Genomic DNA, 15272 nt, shown 5'->3' with positions numbered 1-15272 from the left:
ACAAAGGCGGGATAGAAATCCCTGCTTAGACAAATGAATAAGTCTCCTCATGGAGCGCCCTCTGGTGGCTGATTGGGTCTCAAGCAGCAGCCAATAGTGCCCCATTGAATGGGGCACTATGGCTGCTGCTTGAGAGTCAAGCAGCCACCAGAGGGCGCTCCATGGGGAGACATACATACATACATACATACATATATATATATATATATATACACACATACATACACATATATATATATATACATATATATATATATATTCCATACAGAAATGCAATGTAACCTATTTATAAATTGAATTTAAAATGATGAATAACAACCAGGCAGTCCACCAGAAAAGCGAAGCTTATAAATGGACTAATATAGGCCTTTGCAGCTCTCCGTAGCCAAGGGGGCGGAACGAAGAGGGAGAAGAGCGACACGTCACCATGCTACTGGGAGGGGCGGGGCCAGACAGTGGGCGTGGCCGGAGAGGCGGGGGAGTTCTTAAAGGGGCCGCGCCTTAGAATGAGGCCACATTGCAAAGGAGGCAATTGCAGGTGAGTGAGCCAGATGGGGTTTTTAATGCACGTGTGAATGAATGAGTGGACACGTGTACACTGGGGAAATACAGTCCTCTCAGGGGAGGGGAGTTGGTTGTTCTGAAGCTTGTTGCAAATGATGCTCTTATGGGGAAAATAAGTGGGTGCAAAGATCATTGTGGTCCTTACCTGGATTCTGTGCTTTGCAAAACATGCAAACATTGCATCATTGTTATTATTATTATTGCATGCTTTTAATTGCATTGGTTTTATACATTGTGGCTGCTTTGAGACCCAATTTTTTTTTGGGGGGGAGAAAGTGGGATGTCAATCAATAATAGTAATAATAATAATAAGTAGGAAATGGTATAGGTTGAGTCAATGCCTGGGACTGGAAGCATTTTGGATTTCGGAGCCTAGATCTTGGAGGTGGGACCCAGATCTGAACAAGGGGATCCTTTGGGGTTTTGGATACACTTTAGACACATCGCCCCTGGAAGGCAATTGAATACATGACATTTTTAGTTATTATGGATATATGACACATTGTATACATCATCTTAATATTATGGACATAGCATTCATAGGATACAGAATACAGCATCTGAATACATAATGCATAATTTTAATATATACAGTATATATATATATATAAACGTTTACTATACAGATAGCAATTTTTCTATTCCTAATGCTGGGATATCCTTAATTCTATATATACATACATACATACATACATATATATATAGTAATTGTTTTCAATCTGAAATAGCAAAGTTCCTCTCCATATATATATATATATATATATGAAGATTTATACTGTAACCTGACCTTATTTGGACCCCATTCTGATTCCGAATTGTCTATGCTCCGTACCCATAGATAATAATAATTGTTATCAGTGGGTTTTCTTGGCGTGTTTCTTCGGAGGGGGTTTGCCCTTGCTATCTATCCTCTGAGGCTGAGAGAGTGTGACTTTGATTGCAAGATGATGATGATGATGATGATATACAGTTGGCGCTTGACATCCGCTGGAGTTTGATTCCAGGACCCCCTTTGGGTACCAAAATCCATGGATGCTCAAAGGTCCCATTATATACAATGTCATAGTGAAACAGTGTCCCTTATATAAAACGGCATGTATGGCTTTGCTAAGTTTGTTTTTCGTGCCGACAAAAGTTTCAGCCCTTGCGAGATGTTTGACTGTTGGAAGTGTTTGTTGTTATTGTTGTTGTTTTTAGACCTCTGTTAAGGTCTGTGTTTAGCTAACTTTACATACACTTTGCTACGTAGCTAAGAAACTCAGCCAGGGAATTGCAAAGGTGCATAACTGGAGATAATTAAAAACAATAATAGGATTAATATTAATATTAATAGGCTGTATTTTACTCTGCTATTTCACTTATTTAGTATATTTATTTTAATTTCACTGTTTTACTTTATTTTATGCTATACTGGTCAGTGACCGAATTGGATTCGAATCCTGCAAGGTGTGCCAGGGCCGGGCGGCTTGGGCGAGGCGTTGCTGATGTGGCCAGATTGCGTGCCGCCCATACATACCTTTGTGCATTTGCTCAAAGGATTGCCTGTGCATAGGGTTCCTTGTCGGATATAACCTGCCGTTCCAAATATAAACATTCGAAACACCTTTGTTTCATTCTTGGGAGTTTGACTAATCCAGGCCCTTCCCTGTTTTACCTTTATAAAACCCGTGACGTCTTTAGATCCTGTTGCCTGGAGCCGTTGGCTGGTGGCCACGTAACCGGTTGCGCATACAGAACATGGCCACATAGCCCCCAAAACCCACTTAAAACAATGGATGCCGGCCATGAAAGCCTTCGACTTGCACACCTGTTCAGCCAGTGGCACACCTCTGGGTCCAGAAACTAGGATGAACTAGTACTGACTTCCATCCTCTTGCCTTTCTTTCCTCATTCTGTATATATGCAGATATTCCCAAATCCGAAACACTCCTGGTCCCAGACATATTGTGACAAGGTCTATCATGCATATGATGAATTGGGCTCAAGGCCATGAAGGTTCATGCTGCCAATCTCTTTCTTTTAATGGTCTCAGGGTGCTACAAGATTCCTTTGCATACTGTTGGGCATGCTTTGAATGTGATTTCCTGCATGGCAGGGGGTGGGACTTGATGGCCGTTGTGGCCTCTTCCAACTCTATGATTCTGGATAAGGGAGACTCGACCTGCAATTTTCCCTTCCTGATGCTCAGGGATATCCTTAATTCTACTTGAAGTCTAAATAATGAATCCTAATTTAATTCTTAATTCTAACTCTCTTGTCTTTCCTTCCTCATTCTGTATATGCACATATACCAAATATATGTCTGCGCATAAAATAATGACACTTTTACATTACTGTCGGCCCTTGGTATCCGCTGGGGTTTGGTTCCAGGACTGTGGACACCAAAATCTGTGGACGCTCAAGTCCCATTGAATACATTGGCCCAGTAACAGGGTTTCCCTTATGTGGAATTTATATATTATAAAAATATTTTCAAGCCCTGGATGCTTGAATCCGTGGATAAAAACCAGTGGATATGGAGGGCTTGACTGTCTATTTTATTGTTATAGGTTGAGTCTCCCTTATCCGAAATGCTTGGGACCAGAAGCATTTTGGATTTTGGATACATGTATAGTAAAATTCTAACACTTCTGCTACAGCATGAAAAGGTGTGTCTGTGTATATATACATATGTGTGTGTGTACATATGTACACACACACACACACACATATAATTCTACATTATATTGTTAATAGCTTGAGTCTCCCTTATCCGAAATGCTTGGGATTAGAAGTGCTTTGGATTTTGGATAAATCTATTATATATCTATAGTAAAATTCTAACACTTCTGCCACCATGTATGCATATCTATCTATCTATCTATCTATCTACACACACACACACACACACACACACACACACTAAATAATTATAATTCTACATTATATTGTTATAGGATGAGTCTCCCTCATCCGAAATGCTTGGGACCAGAAGAATTTTGGATTTTGGATACATCTAGTATATTATGTGTATTAGAAGTCTAATACTTCTGCTGCAGTATGGAAAAATATTTGTGTGTGTGTGTGTATGTATATATATATATATATATATCTTGTGATTCACTTAAAGAGAGAGCTGAGGACTGTATGATCGCTCAAAGCATTAGGTATTTTTGGTCTGTCCTGGCAGTAGAAGCTTGCGACATTAATCACTCCGCAGCAAAGGTTTTCAGATTTTACAATAAGCTGAAAATGGATTGAAAACGTGGTGTTTGGGCCCAGGCTGAGGTTATGCCAGGCCAGGCAGATGGTTTGTCCAGCCAGGAGAAATGACCAGGGAAAAGCATCATAGCCGCTGAGAGCTGTCAGAGCTCTTGTTTTGGCAAATGGGGAGATTTCTTAAAACTGGAACACCCTGATGCTGCTGTACTTGGTGAAATGCATTTTTGGAGCCAAAGGCAATGGTTCGGGTTTAGGATGATGTACAGGCTATGACTGAGATAGCAAGGGAAACCTGTATGCTGCTGCCACACTGCAGAATTACTGCATTAATTTTTAACTGTCACCATCCTATGGAGTCGTAGCATTTGTATTTTGTTGTGGCACCAGAGCTCTCTGAAGACTAAATAGCTCACAAAACTATAGATCCCAGACTTCCATAGCATTGAACTGTGGAAGTTAAAGCGGCACCAAACTACATTAATTCTGCAATGTAGATGAAGTCTTTGACCCCAGTTTTTGTTGTTGTTTGTCCTCTTTTAGGGGGAAAGTGGTGGGTTGTTGTTGATCCTTGTTTTTTTGGTGGATGCTTTAAAGAATGACATCTGACCCATGTGTGTAGAAAGTAAACTAGAACTCTTTTACATTTCTGCCATGGCATGGAAAACCTTACTGTTTTGGCCTTTTAACTCCCCAAATCCCCATACTGGCTAGGGATTCTGGAAGTTGTAGTCCAAAGGAGTAATGCTTCCAGCTTTTGGATTCAGCCTTCTTCTGGGTGGCTAAATCCTAGAGTTATAGGTTGGAAGGGACTTCCAGTAGACTTTATTATTAGCATTATTAGTAGTATTATCAGTAGTATTTAGAGAGATCTTGTAGCATCTTTGAGACTCACTGAAAGAAAGAAGTTGGCAGCATGAGCGTTCCTAAACTGAAGTCTACTTCCTGAGATGCATCTGAATCTAATGTCTACGGAGACTTAGGTCTAGGAAAGCTCATGCTGCCAACTTCTTTCTTTCATTGAGTCTCAAAGGTGTTACAAGATCTCTCTACATACTGATTCTACATACTAACATGGCTATATCTTTGAATTCTACACACAAACGCACACATATATATACACAGAATACACACACATAGAGATATATGTATATATACAAAGGCTTTTTGGAGTGAGCCTTTCTGAAAACGGTTTCCAGGGGCAATGTCTTTGCAGATGCTTCTATTCCAGGCAGAGACCGAACCGTGCCAACTCCAGACTGAAGCGTGCCTGTTCCAAAAATTATCCGTTTGGGACACAACATGCCACAACCTCCTGCCCATCCCTTCCTGTTGAGACGCTGCCTTCTTCCCCAGGGAGCAAAGGGACAGAAGCCTCTTTCACCGTAAGGGCAAGAAACCATCCCTTCTCCTCCGCCTTCCCATTACGGAAGAGTCAGAGGTGTACCTTTTGGCCAGCTGTCTGATGGAGTTGGCAGCTTTCTCACTTGTTTTTAGCCAAAAGAGAATGGCGGTCATCGTTCCCACTCCCTTCCTCTGAGCCCTTCCATCCTCCAAGGGTTGAGCCTTATCCACCATCTCACCATCCTCTGGAGAGGTTTAGTTAACACAGATCATATAAACTCCAAAATCTAAACATCCAAATCTAAGTCCTGGAAGTCCAAATGCTGGAAGTCTACAAAAGCTCATGCTGCCAACTTCTTTCTTCCAGTTAGTCTCAAAGGTGCTACAAGATCCCTGACCTGGAAGGTAATTCTTAATGGTGCTGAACCTCTGCATGAATGCCCATTTTAAGAAGTTTTCAAAGACAGCCATGTTAGTCTGTTTCAGTATAAAAAGGGATGTTTGTGTGTATGTGTACCTTCAGGTCTTTGTCTTATGGCAACCCAATGAACTCCATGAATGTTTTGGATGCAAGGAATATTCAGAGGTGGTTCTGCCGGTTCCTTCCTCTGAAATAGAGCCTCCAGCACCTGGTCTCCAATCTGAGTACTGGTTCAGGGTGATTCAGTTCCAAAGATCACAAAATATCTGGTGCCTTTAAGGTATTTATGTATGTATGTATGTATATGCCTTCAAGTGGCTCTAGGAGGAACCTCAGAAGGACCACATTGGAGCCCCCAAAGGACCAAATTAGGCCTTATGGCTTTAGGATGCCCACTCATGCTCTGGTCCTTCAGTTATGCTTCTCTATCTCTGAGGTCTCCAGAAATTGCCCCTTCCCAAAATAACCCTTTTCACTGGAGGTTTCCCTTTCTGCTTTCAGGTGACGATGGTGGAAAAGATCCTGGTGACGGGTGGAGCTGGCTACATAGGTAGCCACTGTGTGCTGGAGCTGGTTGAGGCAGGCTATGCGCCTGTGGTCATCGACAACTTCCACAATGCCATCCAAGGTAAGGCAAAGGAAGCCAAGGCTCTTGCTGGACTGTCACGGTGTGCTGGTGAACCTCCTCTGTGGAGCCATGAATTCATGCCAGTCTAGTTCCCCCAGATTGTCTAGTTGCCCCAAATAAACCCCACAGCGAAGGGCTGGGGAGCTGCCCAGCTCCCATTGCACAGCTGGGACAGAGGCATTGCACAATGTACAAGGCATTGCCTCTTTGCACAACTTCCAGAAAAGTACTTAGACTGGCGTAACCTCCCCAGTTGAGCTAGCATAAGCCAGCTAGCAGGATTCTGGACAATGTGGCTAAGGGCTGGAGCTCTGGGCCACAGCGCCTGTTCTGCATGCAGGTGGTTTTGGGTTCAATTATCTCCAAGGAAAGGTCTGGAAAAGATTCTTACGTTAAACCTTGGAGAACAGCTGCCAGCCAGAGTTAAGAATATTGAGCTGTATGGTGGACCAATCTTGTGACAGAGTATAAAGCTCCTTCCACTGAGAAGAGATGTAGTTCAGTAGTAGGATATACGCTTTACATACAGGAGGCTGTTGGTTCGATGCCCTACACCTCCAAGTAGAGAAAGTCCTCTCTTAAAATCCTAGTGAGCCACTACCAGACAGTGTTGCCACTACTAAACTGGAAGGACTGTTCTACTTTCCATAAGTTTGCTAATCAAAATGTTATGAGGGACCTTATACTGGGGCTGAAGACGGATTGGGATAAGGGTGGCAAGGTTCATTGTCCCAACTCGGCTCATATGGGAGGAAGCAGCTGGAGTGGGTGATCACAGATTTCCTGATCATATTGGCTGATGGAATCACAGTCCAAAAAATAAACTTTTCCAGGCTGCGATCAAAGGCTAGGCTTGAGCTTGCATGGGAAATCCTTCAGGCATGGATTTAGCTGTCATGCTCTCAACTGCTGCTGTTTCCAGTGTTGTATTTGTGTCTGTGGCAGAGCAGAAGCATGCTCTGAATCTGGTCCTTTCTTAAGAAGACAGCAATGGGTTGAGTACGAGGCCCGCCCTGCATAGTGTCACAAGTAGGTTTTCTCTCCCTAGGGATCAACATGGTACCTGAGAGCATTCGGCGGGTGGAAGAGATTGTGGGGAAAGAGATCCCATTCCAGAAGCTGGACGTTCTCGATGTGGCTGGCCTCCAGGAGCTCTTCAAGAAGGTGAGGCCCTGATCTGACCACTCAGTGGCCATGATTCTGAATCAGGATAGCATACATATCTGCTGGTAGAGTTATATGATTTCTCCTATGCTGCCAGCAAATGCACACTGGCCTCTAATGTATTTGGTTGCCTTGTAGCACAGTGTGCACACTTAATGACCATTTGCACACTGCTCTCTGAACACTAAAGCACTGTTGCATGCACAGTCATTCTCTATGTGGAGCTCTATTTCCACTACCAATTATTGCTCATATCCCCCGCAAACACTGCACAACTAAGATCTTCCACCACTTCAGCAAATATCCATTGTCAGGGTTACATTACACAATACATACATTGAATACCAACATAGCACAACTTGTGTGGACCAGCGGTCAGTGCACATGGCTGACAATCGATTAAGCAATTGCAATGCACAAGCAGTGCCCATCCACAGGCTACTATGTATACTTTAATGTGCTGGTGCATGCACAACAGTCTCACATGCACAACTCAGCTTACCTGAGTGTCAGCAGGATATGGACATTGTGTCTTGCCTTGGAAAATTGACATGCAAGCCTAACACAACTTACTCCGTAACAGTCCCTAATAGGATACTGGGTTCTCTCTTTGTTGGGGAGGAGACCATCACAGAAAAAATGGGAATGGAAAATGCACATTCTAGCTCTATATGACACTGGTAACAACAACAATGTATTTAACATGGCCTGATATCTGCTTCCTTTCAGCATCACTTCTCAGCAGTGATACATTTTGCCGGTCTCAAAGCTGTTGGAGAGTCTGTCCAGATTCCACTAGAATACTACAAGGTGAATCTGACGGGGACCATCCAGTTGCTGGAGGTGAGTAGCTTGCAGCTGAAGCACGGATTTGCCAAGCCTGTTTGAGACCCATAGTGGGGAGGATAAGTGTTTGGTTTCTGCCCTTGCCTTATGCACACATGGGACAAATGCCTGGAGAGTCCCCAGAGGTACTGCTTAGTGCTTCTTGCCTCCAATTCTGCCTCTGTAAGTCTAGCAATATGGAGGCCAGATCTCTCCTGGCTAAGATGTAAGGCAGGGCAGTGCCAGCCAGTTTCTTTCCTATTAATGGGGTGGAGAACCTACTCTGGGTTTCAGTCCAGAGAAGCCACTCAGGGTGCTGAATCTTTTGGGGATAGGGTTTGGCCCCTTGAAGTTCAGAGTCAAACCTGGACCCTGCTATTTTCTCTTTTCCTCCATTCCTCAGGCCATGAAAGCGCATGGAGTCAAGAACATTGTGTTCAGCAGTTCAGCTACAGTCTACGGAGACCCGGCCTATCTCCCTCTCGATGAGAAGCATCCGGTCGGAGGCTGTACCAACCCTTATGGCAAATCCAAATATTTCATTGAAGAAATGATCCAGGACTTGTGCAAGGCAGAACCTGTAAGAAAGCAGAGTAGCAGCATTCCAACGTTCCCTTTCTGCTTGGAGACCGTACTCCAATTGTATACAATTGCTGTTGTTGTTACTTGCTGTCAAGCCGGCTTTGACTTTTGGCAGCCCTATGAATGAGAGGTCTCCAAGAGACCCTGTCAGGTCATATAAATTCAGATCTGTGGCTTTCATGATTGGGAGAATCCATTGGTAATGTAGAGTGCCAGCATGGCACAGTGGTTTGAGTGTTGGACTAGTACCCAGGAAACCAGGGTTCAGTTCAGTCAGCCATCAAAACCCACTGGGTGACTTTGAGTAAATCACACTCTCTCAGCCTCAGAGGAAGGTAGAAGCAAACCCCTTCTGAACAAATTTAGCCAAGAAAACCCTGTTATAGATTCGCCTTAGGGTTGCCACGAGTCAGAAACAACTTGAAGGCATAAAATTAAAGTGTAATGTGGTCTTCCTTTTTTCCTACTGCCTTCCACTTTTTCCAAGCTTCATAATATTTTCCAGTGAGTCATGTTGTCCCATGATGTGTCCAAAGTGTAACCTCAGTTGAGTCCTTATGGGGAGAAATTTCATACAAATGAAATAAATAAAAATATTCAATTGTGTATATAATACAGCCATATATACCACAAGTGTATTTGTCTCTGTGCTCATTCTCTCAGGACTGGAATGCTGTCCTCCTGCGATACTTCAATCCCATTGGAGCTCACAAATCGGGAAAAATTGGAGAGGACCCGCAGGGAATCCCAAATAATCTGATGCCTTATGTTGCCCAGGTATCAAACCCTTCCATCCGTAGGAGTGTTCAACCAGCTTTGTGTATTGTGTGGAGATATTTTCCTGTTAACTCCTTCGTTCTTTTCCCCTCTTTCATTTGACTCTCCACTGAAGGTGGCTGTGGGCCGGAGAGAGTACCTGAACGTATTTGGGAACGATTACAGTACAGTGGATGGGACAGGTGAGTTGGTCTTTGATGGTCCAAGCTTAAAAACAAAAGTCCCCCTCAAAGCTGCTTGAAATATTGGACTAGGATGTAAAGCAGGAATAGGCAAACACACATATATCCCAACAAATATACACCCCACCCTTTCTATTTGTGTGAATTGGCATCCAGCCCATTTCTTTTGGTAATCTTGATCACTAAATTACTGGTATGAATGCAGGCAAGGGAATGGCTGTCTGGTTGCTTGTATTCTGGTACCCCACTGGGCATATTCATTAGTCCCGAATAGAGTAGAGCCATTGAACCAACTGAATTTATGTATGTGATGACTTTACATTTGATCATCAACTGAATGGTTCTTTAGTTGAGACAATCCAACAGGATTTCAGCCATTCAAACGGCATTAGAGATATACATTCCCTAAGTCCCCAAAGTCCTTTGATACCTGTTCTGTAGACTTTGTGAGACTTGGGCACTGTCCCCAAGGCAGCCTTGAGTCATTGATGCAAGCAGCTCTTGCTAAGCAAGTACTAGGATAACTTTTTTATTCCATCCGTAACCGGATGAATTTGCTATGCAATGTATTATATGTGCTGCCTGCCTGTGTGTATTGTCAGAGAGAATACACACCTTTATGGATGTAGGAAAGCAAACTCATGTGAACCTATGTGTCTTCCAGTCCAGTTGAAAACTGGCAGGAGACTTGAGCAGTCAGGAAAAAGACCCTTCTGTATTCAGATCTTCCATAAGTGATGGACTGGAGTAAGCAAAGGGTCAAGTAATCCTTTGGACAACACCACCAGCCTTTAGCCTATTTCATCTCTCCATTTATAGCTGAATATGGCATCCATATTTTAAAGTCACTGTTGGCCACAGTAGGGTGAAGGACGGCTCAGACTGGGTGGGCAGAACTTTGTTGGACTCACTTCCATGTTCTCTGGCAGGGGTTCGGGATTACATCCATGTGGTGGATCTTGCCAAAGGCCACATTGCAGCACTGAAGAAGCTCAGGGAGAATTGTGGCTGTAAGGTAGGGAAGCTCTCATGTGATATTCAGCAACGACTTTATTCACTGTTAAAGGTTTACACCAGGGTTAGTTCTCCAGATGTTTGAGACTTCAGCCTCCACAGTCCCTTATGAGTGACCGTGCTGGATGAGTCTGATGGGAGCTGAAACCTAAAACATCTAGCAGCTCAAAGGTTCCCATCATCTGGTACGTTCTTGTGACCCAGTCATAATTCAAATGCCAAGCTTGATGGACTTCCATTTGCCCTTCTCTTCCGCCTGGAACACCTTGCATGATACAGAAGATCATCTGTCTTCCAGGAGATGTCTTTCAGGCAGAAAATACTCCCTTCAGTGTAACCCTTTCCATTCCCATCCTCAAAACTAAGTATTTGTAAGCATGCATGATCTTGTCCTGCCCACTTGCCTCTTCCCTTTGTAGCATGACCTTAATTTACATGTATAAACTTGTGGTAGCACCTGCCTCCCATGTCTTCTCTCTTAAATGCCACACTTGCTGAGGGCAGTATAGGAAAAACTAAAATTATGGCTGAGATCCTTTGTCACAGTCTATATTTTGTAACTTTACAGATCCATAGCTATATTGCAGAAGGACAATGAACCCTTGCTTGTGAAATGTGAAAATGAGCATCTGGGCACTGGCAAGAGTGCTCCAGCGCACATTGAGCATTGCAGCACTTTCTAGTTGGTGTCTGGTTGCCCATCGGTGCCCACTACACATTGGTGGCTCCATTGGCTGCTATTGCGTAGTGGATGCCATACACTGTTATGTCATGGCAGCCCTAGGTGAATATAGATGTTGCAAAACTATTCAGTTCAATTTTGTGCACACGTATGGCCGAACCCAAAGGGTGCTCAACAATGGCTCTTTTTCATCCTGGAGAGAAGTGACCAGTGGGGTCCCACAGGGCTCTGTCCTGGGCCCAGTGCTGTTCAACAACTTTATCAATGATTTGGATGAAAGAATTGGGGGCATACTTATCAAATTTGCAGATGACACCAAACTAGGAGGAGTAGCTAATACCCCTGAGGACAGGATCAAACTTCAGAATGACCTTAATAAATTAGAAAGCTGGGCCAAAGCTAACAAAATGAATTTCAACACGGAGAAATGTAAGGTACTGCATTTAGGGTGGAAAAATGAAATGAACCGATATAGGATGGGTGACACCTGGCTGAAGGAGAGATTTATACATGTGAAAGGAATCTAGGAGTCCAAATGAACCACAAATTGAACATGAGTCAACAGTGCAATGCAGCAGCTAACAAGGCCAATGCGATTTCAGGCTGCATCAATAGAAGTATAGTATCTAGATCAAGGGAAGTAATAGTGCCACTCTTATTCTGCTCTGGTCAGGCCCCACCTGGAATATTGTGTCCAGTTCTGGGCATCACAGTTCAAAAAAGGATGTGAAGAAACTGGTCCAAAGGAAAGCAACTAAAATGGTGAAGGGTCTGGAAACTATGCCCTATGAGGAAAGACGTAGGGAGCTGGGTAAGCTTAGCCTGGAGAAGAGAAGGTTAAGGAGTGATATGATAGCCCTGTTTAATTATTTAAGGGGATGTCATATTGAAGAGGGAACAAGCTTGTTTTCTGCTGCTCCAAAGACTAGGACCTGGAGCAATGGATGCAAGCTCCAGGAAGAGATTCAACCTCAACATTAGAAGGAACTTCCTGAGAGTAAGGGCTGTTCGACAGTGGAACACACTCCCTCGGAGTGTAGTGGAGTCGCCTTCCTTGGAGGTGTTTAAGCAGAGGCTGGATGGCCATCTGTCGGGGATGCTTTGATTGAGATTTCCTGCATGGCAGAATGGGGTTGGACTGGATGGCCCTTGCGGTCTCTTCCAACTCTATGATTCTATAAGGCACACAAAGATCTAAGTCCCAAGTGCAGTGCTAGCCTGTATTATTGACAACATTTGCATTATTTCAGATCTATAACCTTGGAACAGGCACTGGCTACTCAGTCCTCCAGATGGTGAAAGCCATGGAAAAGGCATCAGGAAAGGAGGTATAGTAACCAGTCCATGGGGTATGGGGAGGGAAGGACTTGGTTTCAGGTGTTACTTGAGATGCTATCAGGTAGCAAGCATGAAAGCATCCCAGTTGTTCTTACACTCTGAGTTCACAACACCATTTAAAATGCACCACCGTGTAGTACCTGGCCGCATCTCTTGAGGTTCTAGTCATCCTAGTAGCTGCATCCACTCAAGTTACCCAGATAGCTGAGGTGTTACTGTTCTTCTCTCTTCTAGATAAAATACAAGGTTGTTGCAAGGCGGGAAGGGGACATAGCCTCCTGCTTCGCAAACCCGGCCCTAGCGGAAAAGGAGCTAGGCTGGAAAGCTGTCTTTGGGCTGGACAAAATGTGTAAGTAGAACTTCCTCCCCAAATGGTCCCTCATCCCACCCACTATGTCTTTCCACCCATATTTTTACCCTCCCCTTCCTAGTGGAAGGAGTTGGAAAAGGAAGAAAGCTTCCCACCTTCCCTTCCATATTCCAGCCACTCTTGCTTGTTGCATCTCTAAAGGAAACTGTTGTTTGTGTAAGATTGAGCATAAAAGAATGAAGATTGTTAATATTCTCACAGAACCATAGAGCTGGAAGGGGCCTCATAGCTTGAGCCCAACCTCCTGCTCAATGGAGGAAGTCTAGCTAGACTAGAGCATCTCTAGCAGGTAAATAAATGCTCGGCCCTTTCAAAGACCCACCTCTCCAAGTAATAGGTTCTATTGCTAATATTTCTCCTCTCCACCTTTTTCAGGTGAGGATTTGTGGAGGTGGCAGTCGCAAAACCCCACAGGCTTCAGCAAGAACTAGCATCTGGAAGATGGCATCTTCTGCACAGCCGTTGCTGCACCAGTGCCATGCCAAGGACTGGTTAGCTTCTCACTCAGGGAAGACCATTGCTCCTGTTATTTTCCTCTCTTCCTTTCTCTCCTTTGTATGATTGATGCAGACACCAGTTGGGACCATTGACCATTCTAGCAGTAGAATGCTTTGTCCATTCTACTCTTTTCCCTGTCTTTCCCGAGTCTTCTCTAACAGCCGGATTGGTACGGAATGAGGACCAAAGAGTGGGTAGAAATGAAAAGGTTCCTCATATGAGGAAAGGGGGCCAAGCTTTTGCTGCGGTTGATGTTTGGAGCTCAGCCTCCATGGCTGGTCCTTTGGCTTCTGAGGCCCTGACAGATGAGAATAGCTGATCGAGGATTGGGGGTCCCTGATCGCCTATCATGTAAAAGGCATGACTATTAAGGTGGCTAGAGAGATGCAGCTGGGACCTTTACTCTTTTATCACTCATCCAAGTTTTGTGTTTCTAAATTATTAAGTTAAAATAACTTATGTTGCCCATACTGGAAGCCTGAAATTTTTCCAAAGTCCTGTTAGGATTCTGCAGCGGCAAAGGCTAAAGTTGAATCTGCAAGCCAGTGTTTCAGGGTAAATGTCTTAAGCAAGATAATTGTTTTACCTTTCAGTTAGTAACGTGGGCTGAGATTCTATGCCATCTAGGTTTTGTAACTTTAGGAACCTGTAGTCATGTTGCAGCAATGCAATAAGGTGTTAATGAATTGACAACATGTATATCCAGGCACTGGCAAGTATTCCAGTGTACATCAGGCACTTGTGATGCACCCCAGAACTTCTTGCCCAGTGTCCAGCTGTGCCTTGCGAATGCCCCAATGCATATCGGGGCCATGGCACATCAGTCACTCCGCTGGCTACCATTGCACAATGGACATGGCAGCCTCTAGGTGCATATAAATACTGCAAAACTACTCCATTCTGTTTCCCACACATACAAGTCTACTTATGAAGACCTGCTGAATGATAGCCATCATTATTTTCCTCCTTAAAACCAGGACCAAAGGACCTTGTCCAACTAGGTCATGCGTCCCAACAGACACTTTTTCTCTTCTGCATCTGTGCAGATGAGTTTGTAGTGATATGACCTGTCCATATTGTCCCCAACCCAACTCTTCATTCCCCTTGGTGCCAATAAGTTTGGCCTCTGTTTCCACACAGCCATCCTTGCAGCGTTAGGTATTTCCCCTGTGTGGCTGTACGGTTAACCAAACAATTCTGATGAAGTAGGAACAAATCATACTAATACTCAGCCAGTTTGTGTGCTGGAAGAATCCATCCCCTTTCTCTTTCTGCCTTTAAGTGGAGCAACCATCTTGAATTCACAAAGTTGGCGCAAGTCCCAAGTTCCCATTTAGCTGATTTAGCAAGCAACTCAGTTAAAATAGTGTGGTCTACCTGCAGGACTCGGTACAAACCATCCCTGTGCCTTTTATATACGTGCTTACCTTGCCAAGTGGTTTTTAATCTTTGATTTTTGTTATGAGCAGGACTAGACTCTTGCATTAAAAAAAGGAAGAACATGCAAAACATCATTTGCAGCTACCATTCCGTTACTCCCAGCTCATGCTTGCTTGTGAGTAAGCAGTCAACAAGTGAATGCTTGAAAGCATTTACCTGATTTCAAGGGGCTCAACCAGTGGACCTATGCAACAGGCCCTAGAAAACTTGCACCATTAGGAGACTTCAGCAGACTTAAAGCTTTT

General features: G+C 43.9%; 1 protein-coding gene across 1 annotated transcript; it reads left to right on the top strand.

Annotated features, from left to right (window-relative positions):
• The first annotated feature begins 484 nt into the window (after nucleotides 1-484).
• GALE (UDP-galactose-4-epimerase) lies at nucleotides 485-13654 on the top strand. Its single transcript, XM_042439976.1, has 11 exons — nucleotides 485-538; nucleotides 6029-6155; nucleotides 7204-7319; nucleotides 8049-8162; nucleotides 8548-8724; nucleotides 9390-9503; nucleotides 9619-9685; nucleotides 10615-10700; nucleotides 12632-12709; nucleotides 12954-13068; nucleotides 13465-13654. The coding sequence occupies exons 2-11, from the start codon at nucleotides 6035-6037 to the stop codon at nucleotides 13518-13520; spliced, it is 1044 nt and encodes a 347-aa protein (XP_042295910.1). The 5' UTR covers nucleotides 485-538; nucleotides 6029-6034; the 3' UTR covers nucleotides 13521-13654.
• Nucleotides 13655-15272: the final 1618 nt, after the last annotated feature.

This window comes from Sceloporus undulatus, chromosome 9 (assembly GCF_019175285.1).
Source record: "Sceloporus undulatus isolate JIND9_A2432 ecotype Alabama chromosome 9, SceUnd_v1.1, whole genome shotgun sequence".
Classification (NCBI taxonomy): Eukaryota; Metazoa; Chordata; class Lepidosauria; order Squamata; family Phrynosomatidae; genus Sceloporus; species Sceloporus undulatus.
Note: the sequence above shows the minus strand (reverse complement) of the source record. Positions and strands in the feature narration are given on the sequence as shown.

Coding starts and splice junctions, on each gene's coding strand:
- GALE (XM_042439976.1), top strand. CDS start 6,035: ATGGTGGAAAAGATCCTGGTGACGGGTGGAGCTGGCTACATAGGTAGC. Junction 8,725..9,389: donor ACTTGTGCAAGGCAGAACCT/GTAAGAAAGCAG, acceptor TCATTCTCTCAG/GACTGGAATGCTGTCCTCCT. Junction 10,701..12,631: donor GGGAGAATTGTGGCTGTAAG/GTAGGGAAGCTC, acceptor GCATTATTTCAG/ATCTATAACCTTGGAACAGG.